We start from the raw sequence: 17,775 nt of genomic DNA on the forward strand, positions 1-17,775 counted from the left end.
TGAAGGAAGCGAATGGTTAGAGGCGATACTGAGTGGAATCCAGCTTAACTGCCTCACAAAAATAGTACACTGACCAATTTCACCTGGCTGTGGTCATCAGTGCTCAGGTGGCTGGGGCAGCAGCTGGAATAGAGACGTCCATACTTCCTTTTCCCTGAACAACATCATCTCGATTGCCTTGTCTTCTGGCTCAGCTCTTTCTTCACCATGTGTCTGAATTGGGCCCCAGTCAAGGGGCGGAGGCCATAGACCACCACTCTCAGCCGGGATTCATTTACAGTCACCGATTAAGTACGCATTGTTAAGTTCCTGAGCCGACACCTTTTGTTGGCCCGAGCCATGGAGAGCGACCCGGATGTCAGAAGTCAACACGACACCAGAGGACAAAAGCTCCCAGAGGCCCACGTGGACCTGAGTGAGGCGCTGACTTGCTGACGGTCAGCACTTCTCACTGAACCTGTGTGTGTGCGTGTGTGTGTGTGTGTGAGGGATGCTCTGCTCTGATACACGCGGGTCTGTGTCTGATCCGGTTCAGGGGATTTGGAGACAAAGAGCTCATGAGCTAGTGTGAAAAGATGCCAGTGCTAAAACCACTGAGTGATTTTTTTTTTCTTTTTATGAACGTGTTTGTGATGACTGGTTGTGATGTCATCCGCTGTGACATCAGCAGAACCGTTGTGCTAATCTCATTCTCCAGAATCTTATCCTCTTCACTTTTCAATCTTAGAATGCATTATGGAGCCATCTGACTTATTTAGAATCTCAACGTTGATATTTTTAAGGCTGGAATTTTGATGTGTGTCTTTATATTGACATTATTGTTTTTTTCTTTTGTTCACTATTACCAAAAGTTTTTTTTCTCCCTTTAATTTAAAATGGGATTATTTACTGCTTAAGCTTGTCAATCTTTCTTAATTTATATTCACTGAACAAACATGAAAACATGATAACAGTAATATTTGGTATTAAGCTTTTCATTCTTTTATTTGTTATAATTTATAGATTTTACATTTATGTTGTTACATCTCACCCGGTTAGTTTTTCATAATTTTATTTTCATTTTTATTATTATTATTATATGTGTTTTTTAGTTATTTTTTTAACGTCTAACGTCTCTAGTAAAAGTCTCTAGTTCCCCCATTTATTTTTATATGGGGGAATTTGAGGGAATTTTTAATTTTTTTTGATTTAATTTTTTAAATTTCAGTTTAACGCTTGAAGATAAAGATTAAAGGAAGATCAGGATGCATTCATTCTGTGCAAATGAAGTCATTAAAAAGACAATATTTGTAGAAGAAACCTGGTTTAGAATCTTTAAATACATTTTACGCCACAAATGTGGTTGGCTCAGAGAAACTGGAAGTGACAAGTGCTGAGCTGCAGATGCCGAATCCTATTCTGACAAAGTCCGACAAAGACGAGCTGCAGGATCATGGTCCTCCTTTCTCCCCCCCCTCAGGTCATTGTCATCATCATCATCATCATCATCAGCTGCTGCTTCAGTGGTCAGCGCTCCTCTCAGCGTCGCCTGCTGCTGCTGCTGCTGCACACACACATGTACATGGATGCGTGCACAGAGTGAAATAGAAATGTGCATAAAGCTCAAGTACGCCCAGGCACCATACACACATGCACAAGTTTGTATTTATATTTGTTAGGATTTATGGAGGTTTCTCATTGACATAACCCTTTCCCCAGCCTCTCACCCAAAACCTAACCATCCAAAACAAGTGGCTAACCAGGTTAAAGGTAACCAAGTTATTTTGAACTTGTTAAGATCGGGAAAATTGTCCTAACTAAGCTGAATGTCCTCACAAGGAGGTATTTTTCCAAGAATTTTCCCGACGCTTCATGTTCTGCTCCAACTTCTGCAGTCTTCTGTGTTTCTTTGTCATGTTAATTATCATCAGAAGAATCATGGTGACAGAAAAAGGCCAGAGGGGGCGCTGCAGCCCGCCTGTGAGCCTGTGACCTTGTGTTCAATCTGTGTGTGCTACATAAATGTGTGTTTCTCAGTGTGTCCATGTTAATGCATGGGGATACGCATCTTGTCCCTTTGTGCTGGTGTGTCTTTTCAATGTGTGTATTTGAGCCGTGCGTGTGTGAGTCTGTTTCGCCTTGGTGTTTTTGTGACCGCCAGTGTGTGCGCTTGCGCATGCTTCTATTTTGTTTGTATGTGTGTTTGTGAGAGAGTGTGCGTGTGTGCAGCAGATTGTTCCGACTCAGCGCTCTCACATGTGTACATCACTCCGTCCTACTCTCCCTCCTCGAGGTCATGTGACAGCAGTAGGTCGTTTCCAAGCGCCATGTCGAGTGTGTCAGAATGTGTTTATTTCTACAATTTTGATTCACTGTGGAAAATGTTTTTCCCGTTTTCATTGTTCGATTATTGTTACCGTTCTGTTCTGAGGCTACATTTTCCATTTATTGAAAAAAATGATTTATTATTTGATTTTACTTTAACTTGAGTGGTTCCAAACTTCACAGACATACAGACTTACATAACCACTTCGTAGTCCTGTTCTGGGACTACTGAGGGCGGGTGTACTCCTAGTCTCAGTGTGAATTTCGTGGCTCTCCTTGTGTGCCATTCAGATAAATTCTGGATTAAGGTTTGTTGTTTTCCCTCCTTTGAGTCGGCAGCTGCTTCTTCTCAATGATGTAGTTGAGTATGTCTGGACCTCATGAGCCCCATCACACTCACACATCCATAAAGCCTCGTGAAAGAGTGGTGTTTATTACAAGCATCACGAGACAGCAACAATATTAACACGGTGCTCCAATGACACCATTAATAAATGTAATGGACAAAAATAGCTGATGTGGGCATTGTATGGAGGACGACATTGTCTAAACAGGGGTCGAGCGCTCCCGCTGACTGAGGCAGAGCTGTGTGCCATGGTTACATTTTTATAAAAGAGGGGATCAGTCTGTGTAGCAGGCTTGCTGTGCTTCCCAGAGCAGCAGGAGTAGGCAATATCTCATCATAGCTTATCATCAGTCAGTCTCGATGCTGGACCCTGTTGTTATCATGTTCTTATGTATCCTCACTCATTTTTCAAACACAATATGGAAATTGCTGACCATTCCAGTGGGCATACGTCATAGAGCTGCGTATCACGGAGACTACCTCACTGCTTCTTCTCTGAAGTCTTCCGTTGCCTCCAAGTTGTGACGCTGTTTTTCTCCAGCAGGTGGAATCGACCGCTCGCTGAATCTGGCTCAGGCAACTAAAACATGGACTGGAACTGGTTACAAGGACTCCGGGTCATTCTTTTTGTACTGTCGAGTCATGTGACCTCAGCGCTGGAAGTGCCTCTTGATCGTAAGTCAATCCTCCAATCACTAAATGAACAAATGTTTTTTCTCTTAGATCAGTTGAACACAAATCCAGAATGCCGCACGTTCTAATGTTGAGGTGGACTATTGAATGTCACATCAGATGCAGCGAATGAACTCACTTTTTGTTGCAATATTTTAAAACAAGGAGAAAATTGGAGAAGGTGTAATTTCACAATGACATTCTACTGTATGTTCTTTAAATGTGTTATATGCCTATTTTCACTGAAGCATCATTTTATATACATTTTATTCCAACATTCTCAGTATAAACCATAATTTTATATAATATAATTATCTTTCTATGTGGTGAATAACATGTAACAGAACTACGGGAAAAACATGTAAATATGATGTAAATACACTTTTTTTAAATTAGGTCTTCTTCCAATGTATTTTTTATTTTTTTTTGAGGGACCAGAAATGGTGTTCAAATGGGTATTACTCATTAATTTGTTCTCAGCAGTAATAGTTTTTGCACTCCTTAGTATTTATTGTATACATACTATTATTATTATGTAAGCATTACTATTGGAACCGGAGGCCATGCAACGTCTCGCTGCTGTGTTTTCTTGTGCAATGACAATAAAGGAAGTCTAAGCCTAAAAACAAAAATCTGTTTTCATTGAACATTTCAGTAGGACTGTTGGGGCGATGGGAGAAGAAAAATAGACCATAAACCTAAAACAACAGATTTAAAAAAGAATTTTATTTAGTATGTAAATAGCAATTAATTATTTATTTTACTCTGACCTGGAGGTCAAATAAGTTCAGAGAAGATCCGCATGTGGCTGCGCTTTGGCCACTTCGTCTGCTCTCATCACTGTAATCTAGTTCAGCAGGTCGTTCATGAACGTTCTGAAAAGACTTGAGTGTTGCGATGATGAGATGAAGGATTCACGTTGAAGCAACATAGGGAACACGCACATTTTCACTTTTCATGTTCGACTCATTTGTAATGTGAGGATTAGTGGTCCTACTCTCCCTCTCTCTCTCTCTCTCTCACTCTCTCTCTGTCTCTGTCTCTCTCGCTCTCTTTCACACACACATAATTTAAAAGATCTGCATTATAAATGTTATTCTGTAACATGTGACCTCTGACCCTTTTCTCTCCTCGCGGCACTCAGCTAAAGTCCTGGAAGGATGTAAGTTCCAAGTTTGTGTTGTTGTGTCCTGTGTCGTGCTCTGTTTGCAGTGTTTTGTGTTTATTGCTCCAAAGCTGCATCTTTTTCTGCATGTTTGTGTGGTTGTGTGTTCATCCTGTGTCTCTCCGGCTCCAGTGCCGCAGCCGCCCACCATCACGTCGCAGTCCCCGAAAGATTACATCATTGACCCGCGCGAAAACATCGTCATCCACTGTGAGGCCAAAGGGAAGCCACATCCCAGGTGAGGCACTGCCTTTCACTTCATCTGCTTTCGTGCAGTCATGGAAACCAACGTCCTTATGCAGTGGAAATATTGGATCATATAGGGTTGGTCTGACTTTGATCTTCAGGACATAAATGTCATCATAGCAACAGGCGCCATGGAGATGACCTTGTTTGTGTTGTCATCGAACACCTGTGTTGAACTGTGTGTTTAGTATTGTGGTATTATTGGTAATTCTGATGATGAGGAAGAAACAACCTAGCAGCTGTTGCCATGGAGACAATCGATGCCAGAAACCTACATATTTGTGTTCACACTGAAATGACTGCGATGCTTCATACTTTCTGTCATGGAGGGCTAAAAATATGCCAACAACTGCAACTGTTGCCATGGAGTCCAGCCGTGACCCCTGATGACCTTTGTTGTTATTGCTGTGGCTGTTTTGAATGAATTAATATTAAATGTATTTAGAGCTCTTCTTATCTATTTTCACTTTTTCACTTCTCTCAGTTTCTCCTGGACTCGGAACGGCTCTCACTTTGATGTGGAGAAAGACTCCAAAGTTCTGATGAAGCCCGGTTCTGGAACTCTGGTCATCGACATCAGTGGCGAGAAGGCCGAGGCATACGAGGGGACGTATCAGTGCACGGCGCAAAATGACCACGGGATGGCCGTCTCCAACAACATCGTCATCAGACAGTCACGTGAGAACCAACTTCTCATTAAATTCATATCATTTTTTCAAAGTGTCAACGACACGCCTCAATGCATAAATATATAATATGAAATGATCTACCGTCTGCAAAGGTTGTTCTGCTGAATTACAAAGCTGTCAATCTAGTCAAACTGGGAGGCACTGGAGGTGAATCCTGCCGGGGCACCATTAAAACATGTCTTAAAAAGCTCTTCAGCTTCCGTGTCAGAGGAGAAAAGCTGAACGCTGGGATTAATGTTTTATTTTTTCAGGTTCCCCCTTGTGGTCTAAAGAGAGAATTGAGACACTGACGGTGCAGACAGGCGTCTCACTGGTGTTGCAGTGTCGCCCGCCTGCAGGTCTGCCGCCACCTGTCATCTTCTGGATGGACAACAGTGAGTCGTCGCTGATGTTTGGACGTACCTGAGGCTGCACACGGATGCTATTGATGAAGCTTGCTGTCTTCCCACAGACTTCCAGAGGATCACGCTGGACAAACGCGTGTCGCAGGCGCTGAACGGAGACCTGTTCTTCTCCAACATGGTCCCGGAAGACACGAGGACGGACTACATTTGCTACGCTCGCTTCCCGCACACGCAGACCATCCAGCAGAAGCAGCCCATATCTGTGTCCGTGCTCAGCAGTGAGTCCACCTGTCTGTCTGTCTTTTACTATATATATGACCACGTTGCGTTCCTTTTTGATTTTCTGTTTTAGTTTTTGATTCACATTTCATTACTTGTTGCCACGTTTTGTTTATTTTTAAGTGACAGTGAATGTTGTTTTTCATCCCTCATCTGTGATAGATCATACATTTTATTTCATTATTGTCTTAAAATCTTGGTAATGTATTATCTGAAGTTATCTTTTAATATGTTTTTTAAAGAGTCAAATCATTTCTAGTATACAGATGTTATTATCCTACTTCTATTCATCTCAAATCAATTCAGAGCAGTGGTTCTCTCAGTGTTTATCTGGACATATTGTTATCGAGAAAAATCTTTGTTTGAGAAATTCTTTTCTTAATGTGCCCTTTTGTCTTCGCATTTGTGTTTTACAGTATATACTTGCAGTTCTGCCTGTTTCTTTGCGTGTCCATTTGTCTTCTTTCGGTTGGTATGTATTGATGTTCATTTGTCTGTGTGTGTGTGTGTGAGCAGCAAACCCAGCTGCCGAGCGCCGTCCCTCCTTCATGACTCCCTCAGGAGGCTCCAGCTCCGTCACTGTCCTGAGAGGAGAAACTCTGCAGCTTCAGTGCATCGCTGAGGGACTGTGAGTGTGGAGACACATGATCGTGATGCTCTCAGTCAAACGTCAATTCCACTCTGTTTTCTTGAAACTTATTTGGGCTATATTTTTTTAAACCTTTTCTTAAAAACATAACAAAAATAAATTGAATCTGCAACTTGAAATTGCAGATCACACTGTTGAACCGTCATTGTTTCCTCCGCAGACCGACGCCTGAGGTTTCCTGGAAGAAAGATGGAAGTGAGCTTCCAACCTCTCGATTGACATTCAGCAGCTTTAAGAAGACACTGAAGATTTCTGAGGTGACGGAGGCTGATGGCGGCGACTACCGATGCTCGGCCTCCAACCGCCTCGGCGTCGCTCACCACATAGTCAAAGTCACCGTTAAAGGTCAGTTGTCTTCCCTCTTTTGTGAAGAACTCAGATCTAAAATAAAAAAAATGTTTCTCTAGATTTGCTACACAATGTCTTTGCTAAAAATCTTTACACCTACTTTACAGAGTTTGGGTTAGCAGTACTTACCGTCATTACGATGTTCAGTATTTTACACTGCCACCTCCAAAAGGCTTAAAAATCATAATAATAAAGAAATTCTCAATAAACAATTTAATAACAAAACAAAATGAATGAAGCTTTTTTTCATAAATATAGTAAATCTTCTGAATCCTGTTTTTTCCTTATTGAGGCTTGATGGCCAACCTTTTGCATATTGCAACAATTTTGAAAGCCGAATTTTTTTCCCCCACTTTTTTAAATTCATAAATGACTTTGTCAATCCAAATTAGACTTTGACTGTTTTCTATTAGAATTTTTGGGGGGATATTTAATGTGTCAATGTTTTTTTCCATTTGTTCATTTTGGAACTGGATATTTTCACCAAATTAAAATATTTTTCTTTCCATCTTGCAGCGGCACCTTTCTGGGTCAGTGCTCCTCGGAATCTAATCCTTGCCCCAAATGAGACAGGGATACTGACCTGCCGGGTGGGTGGTGACCCCAAACCCATCATCGACTGGTTCATCAACGGAATTCCCATCGCTAGTGAGTCTCATTGGCATCAGCAGATGAGGGATGAATGATGAGCAGGAAAGAGATGTTTCTGATGCTTGTCATGTGACAGACGCACCGAAGGACCCTGGCAGGAAGGTCGAGGGTGACACGGTGATACTCGGCAGCGTCAGGTCCGGATCCAGCGCCGTCTACCAGTGTAACGCCTCCAACGAGTTCGGCTACTTGATGGCCAACGCCTTTGTCAGCGTCCTGGGTGAGCACCTTCCTCATTTTCTGTCCGAAATCTGAAGAGAATTTAGAACTTTGATGTGCTCACTGTTCATAGGTGCCTTCGACAAACCAGTGTAAAAGTGCAATTCAAAATTATTTAAAGGTGGCTAGATAAATTGATTTGTTTTCCTGTTATTATTTATTTAGTATATTCCTTACTGCGTTATTTTTAATATTATGTAATAGTATAATAATTTAATAATACATATTTATTTTTTTCACAATTAAATGTTATATTGATGCATTGACCCTTGGTACGAACAAAAATTCAGATAAGTTCTATGTCATATATCTTCTAAAATTATAATGCTGTCAAATATCATCCATTTTGAATGAATATTTTTCCCCAAACAATAAACAAAAATGCTGATGCCTGAACATAAATTAGTATTTAATAATTTATTTTGTTTTGTTTTACTTTTGTATTTGATATTACATGTAAGCACATTAAAATACATTAATATAAATACAATCTATATATGAATAATGAAATGACAACCAAAATATTATATATTCTTGATACATTTTTTTTATTTCAGGCTATAAAAATGGAGATTTCCATTTTGTTTTTCAACATGGTTGCTTTTGAAATGAAAAAATATTTTTGTTTGTTGCTTACATTACATTATTTTGAAGTATTAATGGCTAAAGTACTTTCACATCCGTAGATTTTTTTGATTTATTCGACTGATATGGATTCTTTTTCTGTATTGGCTTCATAGAACACGTGTTTATTTTGTACAGAGGCGTTTGTATTATGATTTTTTTGTAAAAAAGGACCTGTGCGATGTGGCGTCCTCTGCTGCTGATGTAGGACATTGCATCACCGCAAAGCGAGCGCGTCAATAATAATTGTGTTTAGAAAGTTGTGGAAAACAGTGTTTTAGTTAGGTGTGGGAAACTGCTGCACATGCGCGGAGGTGCTCTTCTCCTCTCTGGGTCTCGAGCCTTTTGCTTGCATGAGTCGATAAATCGTTGTCTTTTTCTTTCCGGGGACCAGAGACAGTGATTTAGAGTTGTTTGTGTTCGCAGCTGAGTCTCCGCGGATCTTGACCCGGCCCGACCAAGTGTACCAGGTGATCACCAACAACCGTGCCCTGCTGGACTGCGCCTCCTTTGGATCGCCGATTCCAATCATCACATGGTACGTCTTAGACTCAACTTCTGCACAAGTGCTTTTCGGTGATAATGTGATTATGTCGAAGGTTCAAGGACTCAAAGATCAGCATCAAGACCGGGGATGCTTACGTGATCCATGAGAATGGAACCCTGGAGGTCCACGTGGCCCAGCCAGCCCACAGTGGGAAGTACACGTGCATCGCCACCAACGACCTCGGCGTTAAGGAGAACCACGTGCACCTAGAGGTCAAAGGTAGAAGTGTGGAGATTGTTTGCCAAGAACATGTTGATCTCATTCTTATGTGTTTCTGCGCCAGAACCCACCCGGATCCTGAAGCAGCCAGAGTACAAGGTGGTACAGCGCGGCATGGATGCTGTCTTTGAGTGTCAAGTCAAACACGACCCTTCGCTGGTTCCCACTGTCACCTGGCTCAAGGACAGCGGAGAACTGCCTGATGATGAGAGGTCTTATTGTATTATATATATTGTGTATTTTTTGTTTTTTTGAAGACATTTTAACCTTTTATGTCCAAGTCTGTGTGGTGTTGTGCTCTTGCACCCAAGACAAGTGTATGTGAGTGAAGTTGTTTTGTATTGTACAGTATATTGTGTAATTACAGACTTAGTGTGTTGTTTTCTTTAATTTGGTTTTGTGCTCTTTCATTTGTGTGTGGGTGTGTATGTGTAGGCATGTTTTGCCAGACATGTGAGTAGTGTATTTTGCTTTGTGAGGCCCTTTTGGCCTGTCCTCACAAGTTTTAGGTTAAATCATCAGTGAAATTTGTTTGGGCTTGGGTTTCATTGGGCGTGAGTTTGGTTCAGAGTCCTGGTTGAGGTTAGCCATTTGCTTTGGATGATTAAGTTAAGGGTGAGAGGGTGGTGAAAGTGTTATGGCCGTGAGAGGTCTTCATAATGACAGAAATCCAACTATGTGTGTGTGTTCCTATTATTTGAAAGTGAGCTTTGGATTCAAATCTGGTTCAGGTTTGAGGTTGGCGCCGACGGTCTGGTCATCAGGGACGTGATCCACCAGGACGAGGGAACCTACACCTGCGTCATGAACACCAGTCTGGACCAAGATTCGGCCAGCGCCATGCTGACGGTTGTCGGTACGAAGCCCCCGTCTTCTTTTGCTTTGTTTTCCTGATGTAAAGTTCAAGTATAGATGAAGACAAATGGAACAGAACCTTGTTCTGACTTCACCTACAATTGGATTCAGACTGTCCGAACCTGCTAATGCCCCAGTTTTCTTCTTTGCTGCTAATACTGTCGTCTCATACTCTTTACTTCCTGCCGCTTCAGAGGCCACGCCCACTCCAGCTATCGTCTATGGTAAACACTCCTTTGACACCAGTTTCTCCACCTTTGCTTCATTTCACTCCAAACCCCACCGTCCACAAGTCCATGCTCACATTTGTGATCATCTTAACGTCATTTTCCCAAAATGTTGAACCCCATACCCACAAAAGTGCTCACTTTCAGCTCTGACCCTGCAAATCCCAGTGGAATTATCCTCAGTATCTGGCGTTTGACGCCCCCTACCGGGGGGAATTTTGTGTCGCAGTTACTTGGACTTCTAGACGTCATACTCTGCTATCACATGACCTTTAGGGAAGACTCTAGTAATGAACCAGTCATTGACCAGGATGATGAATCTAAGTCAAAGTGCCATTTCCAGCTGTGAAAGTCCCATTGGAGCCACTTTACCTTCATCAATCCCAAAAGCTGGCAGGACTTTCGCCGCTGAAGCTGCACTTTAAAACCTTCAAACAAGGCGGTCCTGATTTAACGCCTCAGTGATGGTGGGCCAAATGTGCGAGTGAGGAGCACCTATGGTGCCCAGAACGCTGGGGTTCTGCTCGAGAAATCGATTAGTGTATAGATTTTTTGAGTGAATATTAGGCCACAGTAGCAGAAAAGCTGTGTATTTTGTCATGAAAACCAAAACTGTCCCAAGCGTCTGGACCTGATTGTTTCCTCCTGGTCTTCCAGAGAAACCGGACCCACCGACAGGCCTAGAACTGGGCGACCAGACAGACAGGGGTGTCCGGCTGACCTGGACCCCTGGAGATGAGCACAACAGCCCCACTCAGAGTAGGTTTGGTCCGGAGCAAGGCAGGACCAGGAGACTATTTATCGGTAATTTCAATGTTTCTTTCCAGAGTTCCTGATCCAGTATGAAGACCTCCTGCATGAGCCGGGGAAGTGGGTCAACCTAACAGAGGTCGCTGGTTCCAGCACCTCAGCCCAGCTCAGCCTCTCGCCCTTCGTCTACTACTCCTTCAGAGTTCTGGCTCAGAACAACATGGGTTTGAGTGATCCGAGCCTGCCGTCTCCCCAGTACAGGACCAGCCCTGCAGGTACTGGACCCGGTGCGGAAGACCTGCACCAAGAACTCGGATTCTTAAATCTTCTTCGTTTTCCAGCTCCTGATCAGAATCCATCCGATGTTAAAGGAGTTGGGTCAGAACCGGACAACATGGTCATCAGCTGGACGGTACGTTGCAGTCTTTCATGTAATCCCACCAAAACAGACAAGGAAACACAGAGGCCTGTTGCAAGCAGGTCAACTAGCTAAGAGTGGGTCTTTAAGAAAGGGAGTCCTGTTTAGCTGCTGGCTAACAGGGTCTTCTTATAGTCGCTAACAGGGTTCCAGTCCAACGGTCCTGGTCTGCAGTACAAAGTCTTCTGGCGGCAGATGGATGTGGATCAACAATGGGCATCGACGACGGTGGCCAACACTTCAGAATATATTGTGACTGGAACAGCCACTTATGTCCCGTACGAGATCAAAGTTCAAGCGCTGAATGATTATGGCAACGGCCCGGAACCCTCAGTCGTGACTGGATACTCGGGAGAGGACGGTGAGTCTCTTGAAATTATGTCAGGAATTTTGAAAAGAAGGACTGAATGGAAATTCAAAGTTTAGTTCGAATCCTTTGCAGAATGCAAGGGACATGTTTACTTCCTTTATATAATAATAAACAAGTAAAAATGACAATGAAATAGTAATGAAAATAACTATAATAATAATCAAAATAATAAAAGAATTCCCCCAAAAATCTGGAAAAGAAACGGCTATCATTCAATGATTAAAAAATTCATCAGGATGAGGAAAAAATCCATATGAAATCAATCATGCTTTCCCCAAAAAATCTAGTTAACAATCATTAGACATAAAAATACGTAAAATACAAAAGTTAAAAACGACAAAAAGATGATTAGTTAATCAAGTCATCAATCAGAAATGAAACATGTCGGTCAAAATTTTTAAAAACGTAATTTTATTTAATAAAAATAAATAAATATATAAAATAAACAGGGAAAAAAATACAAAGGGAATATGAAAACAGAGAAAAATGGAAATATCACTTGAGAGTAGTAGTATTGGAGTTCAAAAGTCAAAACTGTATTAAAAAATAATAACTAAACACAAATAAAATAATAAAAATATAAATTCAATAAAATAATAATAACAACAACAATAAGTAATTGTTTCTCAGGGATCCTGATTTTTATTTAACTTCTTATTCCCGGCTTGAGAGTACACGCGAATCTCAGAATTGGAGCTTTACTATGTTGGGAAAGACTCTTGAAAGACAGCAGCAGTTTTCTTTCTGACAAATGTCTGTTTTCTCTTCAGCGCCGTTGGCTGCTCCAGAGAATGTTGAAGTTGTGGCCCAAGACAGCACCCAGGCCGAGGTGCAGTGGGAGGCCGTTGCTGCCGCTTCAGTCCGAGGAAAACTGCAGGGATACAAGGTGGGTTCTGGCGCTTTTGATGGAAACAGATGTGAGAGAAAACACACAAAAAAAAACTTTTAAAAAATTTTAATTAATATAAGGTCTGAATCACCAGTTCACACTTACGTTATATTTAAATATATAAGTTGTGACATTCTAAAATTCATTGTCTTTTTTAAACAAAAAATAACTATAATAATAGTAATAATATTAATTCATTTTAGTTTCAGACTAATGTTCACTTGAACCATACAATTTAAATGAAAACCAATTACCCACCAAATAAAAAAAACACAACTGCAGTTGCACGTCAGATTATGCCAACTCCCTTGCGACCCCTGCAGGTGTACTACCAGCGAGAGCGAGGGCTGCAGGATGGCGGGGAAAAGCAGGAGCTCGAAGAGCAGGTCCTGACGTTCAGCGAGAACAGTACAGTGGGTCAAGTGTCCAACCTAGAGCCTTACAGCGTCTACACTCTCTACATGAGGGTCCTGAACAGCAAAGGTGAAGGGCCGGCCAGCACCAGCAAGACCTTCCAGACCCCAGAGGGCGGTAAGTGGAATCTCTGCTGGTCATCATGTCTTTTAGCAAATGGTTGACAAGCAAACGCGGTTTTGCTTTCAGTTCCCGGCCGTTTGCCTTTCCTCAAAGTGGTCAGTTCAGGTCTTGACTCGCTGGCTCTGGAATGGGGGCCGCCCATGCGCCACAATGGCCGCCTTACTGGATACACACTGTCCTATCAACCGGGTAGGTGACTCGCTGCAGGGACATGTAACTCTGTGAGAAATGAAAGGATTAAGATGATGGGAATTTTGAGATTTAACATAAGGAGATCTGGAACCGAGAAACAGTGCTGACTTGTTGCCTTCCTTCAGTCAACGGCACCAGTGAACTGGGTCCAGTCAAGGTGATCACTTTCCTGGCCAACGAGACCACCTGCACTCTGACCCGTCTCAACACAAGCACAATCTACAACCTGTCCGTCAGTGCCATGACGGCCAAGGGGTCCGGACCGGGTCTCTCCAAGGAGGTGTCCACGCTGGTGGAGACAAGTGAGTTCTGCACACTCATGGGGTTTGCTAGCCTCAGAGGCCGGGTCTGTAACCTCTGTCCATCTCCTTCCCTCTGAAGCGCGCCCACTAGTAGAGACCAGCAAAGGTAACTCGGGGTCACCAAGCCATTGTCCTGGCATGTGCTATAGATGGAAAAGCAGCAGCCCTGTCTGTCCACAAACATGTTTTTATTCCTAATCTCAAAAATGTGTAGATTATTTTCTCTTTTAACTCTGCCTTTTGTGAATTAGATTTTATTCATATTTTTATCCTACTTTCTTGACATCTGATTTTGTCACCTGGTTTAGTTCTCTTTCTTTAGTTTGCTCATCATATATCATTTTTCCTTGTGGTATCATGGTTTTGATCCACTTTTCAATTTTGACTAATAATCTTGGAGTGTGTCTTTTAATGCCTCACTCTTTTCCTGTGATCTGAAACCTAGTCTGGGTTGTTTACTGGCACAAATTACTCAAAAGTTTTGATCTTAAAAGTAAGATTTTAAGCCAAATTCCCAATTTCCAGTCTTTGTATTGGTCATGTGAAAGATTTGTCTCAAGTGCATTTCTTCTCTAATCTTGTTTTTGTTGCACTGTATTTACAAAATTCTCGTATTTTGTCTTGAAGCAAACTTTTGTTTCATTATTGTTTTCAATATTTATTACCTTTCCTTATAATCTCATTATTCTCAATGATTTTTACCTTATTTCCAGCCTCATTTATGAAATGTGTTTTATAATCTCAAAATTACTTATTTTTCCTTAGTCTATTTTCTTTGACTCAAATTTTGAATTATAATTCTGGTCTAAAAACACTGCTCTGACACATTAAACCTGCTGGTGTGAATGAAACACGTTTGGACGACGGCCCTTTGAAGCTGTGCCGCTTTAATCTGCATGTTAAACTGTTGCGTCACGGTCGAACTATGGCACGTTTTAATCCCAAACTCCTGCATGAAACAAAATGCGTCGCCGCTCCTCCCCCTGCATGTGTGTTCAGTCGTGGTGTTGTTGGTGTCTGTCTGACTCTCGTGTCCTTTCAGGACCCACTGAGCCCTTCCCCCCATCCTCCCCCATCACACAGTCCCAGGTCCCCCCACTCTTCAAGGGTACCTACACTCTCTCACCCCCTCACTCCCTTCTGCCTGAATTGGTTTCTTGTCATTTAGTCTTCTGACTTTTTTCCAATTTTCCTGACTTTTTGTTTAGTTTTTGTTCAAATCATTATTTATTTTAATTATTTTATCTACCTTTTTTATTTATGCTTCATAATGTAATTATTAATTATTTTCATTTATTTTGACATTTAATTTTTATAAAATAATGATTATTATTAGTAGTTGCAGTGGTAGAACGTTATTACTTTTGTGATTACACATTTTTTTATTTTAAAGTCAATTATTTATTTATTTATTTATTTTTTGGTTCACTTGGTTTGTTAATTTGATCATACAGCATTTAACCTGTGTGTTGTTTTTTTTTAGATGTTTACACCTCAGTTCATTTTAACGATTTTGTGTTGTTTCTAAAGCTATTGCTACTTTTTTATCTATCAAAATGAGTTATTATTTTACATTATTTTTTTTACTTGTATAAGTTCATATGTCTTTGAAACCTGAAAAAACCTTTGAATATCTTAAACGAAAAATAAAAAGTGACATACTACATTATTTCTATCATTTTCAATATCAATAAAATCATCTATAGAAAAAAAAAGTTAATCCTAATCAAACACACCTCTTCCGTGTGCGTGCATGTGTGTACGCTCCTGTGTGAATGACTTGTCCTGTGTGCTCAGCGCCCCCAGTCGGCCCAGCGTTCGGTGCCGTCAACACGTCGGTCTCGGAGGACGGCGCCGTGATCAGTTGGGAATACTTTGGCCACCATAAGAAAGTTTACGTGGAGTACATTGTAGAGAACAGTAAGAGTTCCTCTCCGCCTTGGTCCCGCCCAAGATCCGGGTCTTCGTCTAAGTCCCTGTTTCTCCTGAAACCCCAGGTAAAGAGGACTGGACCGAGGAGGAGGTGAACGGTTCTCGTTCGCACATGATTAAGGGCTTGAAACCCGGGACCTCCTATAGGGTGCGGGTGGTGGCCCGGGACCCGGCAGGTGCGACGCCCCACAGCACCAGCGAGGTGTTGGTGACGGTCCCAGGTGAGGCTGCATGCCTCTGAGTCTGAGCTCCATTTGTCTGTCTCCATCATCTGAGGTTGACATGGGGAAGAGGAGGAGTGGGCGTGGTGTCTTGTTATATAAATAACTCCATCCCAAAACAGTTCATATTTGCATCTGAATATCACTGGAGATGAGAACTTGATATCTTCACAAAAGCCACTTGAAGCAGAAGAAGAAGTGCTAAATGACGGGTTGACCTCTTTGAATAGTGCGGCCTTAAAAACAAACCCGGGCAGCAACTCCTCGGACTGAATCTCCAGTCCACCATCTGATTCTGTCCCATTGCATCTCATTTGGTCTTGCCTCACCGTTCTCCATCTTCTGCTCTGACTGAATACTCCAATGTCCTCTGTGTGTTGCAGCGGTTCCGAGTCGGCACGTTGACATCGCGACTCAGGGCTGGTTCATTGGGTTGATGTGCGCCATCGCGCTGCTCATCCTGGTTCTGCTCATCGTCTGCTTCATCAAGAGGAACAAAGGCGGCAAATATCCTGGTAACATCTGAAGCTCAACTGGGATGGGTGGTGGCGGAAAGTAGGGGTGGGGGATGCAGCCAACGTAGCCTCGCTGAAGTCTATAGTCTTGTGGGTGTTGGCCTGCCGGTCAGTTGTTTGGTCAGTGAAAATGGGCCTGTATTTACAGTGAAAGAGAAAGAAGAAGCGCACCAGGACCCGGAGATCCAGCCCATGAAGGAGGATGATGGGACGTTTGGGGAGTACAGGTGAGAGTTGACTGTTGTCAGCCGAGTCCTTGTGTGTGTCTAAAGCTCTCCTGAAAACACAACTGTATATTTTCGTTTGATGACTTCCGTTTCTTTCTGGGAGTTTCAGGTCGATAGAGAGGTAAGACGAGCTGACGCATGTGCCGCACGTCTTTCAGGTGTCTGCGATTCAGTCTTGAGTCAGCAACCTTGGTTAAACCCAGCCATGAGTGTCATGCTTGACGACTAAGTGTAGAATTTAAGCAGCTACTAACCTCATCTCGCTTCTTTCACCTATGTTAGTGCTTATAACTGCCGCTCGCTCAGATCTTTGTTAGATAATCTCCAGAGAAACATGGACCATGTGTGGTCCAGTCCGTGCCTCCAGTGCATCATGTTTTGGGTGGGACTGAAGCAATAGCTCCATAAAGCCGCTGAGTGCCATTGCATCGCTTGTCCGGATTTACATGCAACGTACATTGATTCAATTTATTGAGTTATGTTGCCCTCGTGGAGAGAGGTGGCGCTGTGACCTCTTGAGTCCTTCTTGTTCACCTGTCAGTAGTTGAGCTCTGCATGAGGACACGGTGCGACATCTAACAAGGAGCCGTTCTGAGACATGGACTCAGCATCCAGCAGTCATGCTGCATGCTCAACACACATCAGAGTGATGGTTCAACGCCGGAGTTCTGAGAAAGCACTGTCAAAAACAACACTTCCTCCCCTTTGAAAACATTGGGTTAAAAAGTCACATGACACCACAAAGAAATCACAACCACATTTTAAGCTTCATATTTTATCGGTTTTCTTTTGTTTTTATAAATGTTTTTCAAAATGTTTTTCAACAATTCAAAATGTACCACTCGTCTCATTCACTCAATACTCAATACAGTCATCTGCATTTTAAAATGTGCATCTGAATGGTAGCCAGTTTCCTGCGTGTGACAAGAGCTCACTTGCCAAAGTTTAAAGAAGTTGTTAAAGAGTTCTCACTGAACTCAGGTGGAACTTCCATCAAGATATAGGACCTTCAACAAATACCAAGCGTCCAGGTGTGAT

The 17,775-nt window shown here is 42.2% G+C and overlaps 1 protein-coding gene across 2 annotated transcripts in view; it reads left to right on the plus strand.

The window, feature by feature from the left end:
* nrcama (neuronal cell adhesion molecule a) overlaps nt 1–17,775 on the plus strand; it is a 31,517-nt gene that overhangs the window by 10,226 nt on the left and 3,516 nt on the right. The window contains exons 3-31 of one of the 2 annotated variants that reach the window (XM_053861728.1): nt 3,192–3,325; nt 4,467–4,484; nt 4,620–4,725; nt 5,218–5,411; nt 5,674–5,796; nt 5,874–6,044; nt 6,562–6,673; nt 6,855–7,039; nt 7,559–7,690; nt 7,770–7,913; nt 8,963–9,074; nt 9,136–9,302; nt 9,367–9,514; nt 10,034–10,158; nt 10,352–10,381; nt 11,042–11,143; nt 11,212–11,409; nt 11,476–11,546; nt 11,688–11,913; nt 12,693–12,808; nt 13,135–13,342; nt 13,415–13,537; nt 13,666–13,842; nt 13,922–13,948; nt 14,885–14,950; nt 15,640–15,762; nt 15,840–15,995; nt 16,379–16,510; nt 16,659–16,737. In XM_053861728.1, coding sequence (XP_053717703.1) covers nt 3,238–3,325; nt 4,467–4,484; nt 4,620–4,725; nt 5,218–5,411; nt 5,674–5,796; nt 5,874–6,044; nt 6,562–6,673; nt 6,855–7,039; nt 7,559–7,690; nt 7,770–7,913; nt 8,963–9,074; nt 9,136–9,302; nt 9,367–9,514; nt 10,034–10,158; nt 10,352–10,381; nt 11,042–11,143; nt 11,212–11,409; nt 11,476–11,546; nt 11,688–11,913; nt 12,693–12,808; nt 13,135–13,342; nt 13,415–13,537; nt 13,666–13,842; nt 13,922–13,948; nt 14,885–14,950; nt 15,640–15,762; nt 15,840–15,995; nt 16,379–16,510; nt 16,659–16,737 — 3,659 coding nt within the window. In that variant the 5' untranslated portion in view covers nt 3,192–3,237. The remainder of the gene's footprint in view (nt 1–3,191; nt 3,326–4,466; nt 4,485–4,619; nt 4,726–5,217; nt 5,412–5,673; nt 5,797–5,873; nt 6,045–6,561; nt 6,674–6,854; nt 7,040–7,558; nt 7,691–7,769; nt 7,914–8,962; nt 9,075–9,135; nt 9,303–9,366; nt 9,515–10,033; nt 10,159–10,351; nt 10,382–11,041; nt 11,144–11,211; nt 11,410–11,475; nt 11,547–11,687; nt 11,914–12,692; nt 12,809–13,134; nt 13,343–13,414; nt 13,538–13,665; nt 13,843–13,921; nt 13,949–14,884; nt 14,951–15,639; nt 15,763–15,839; nt 15,996–16,378; nt 16,511–16,658; nt 16,738–17,775) is intronic. The other variant, XM_053861729.1, reaches the window with a different exon arrangement.

Source organism: Synchiropus splendidus, chromosome 4, assembly GCF_027744825.2.
Source record: "Synchiropus splendidus isolate RoL2022-P1 chromosome 4, RoL_Sspl_1.0, whole genome shotgun sequence".
Lineage (NCBI taxonomy): Eukaryota > Metazoa > Chordata > Actinopteri > Syngnathiformes > Callionymidae > Synchiropus > Synchiropus splendidus.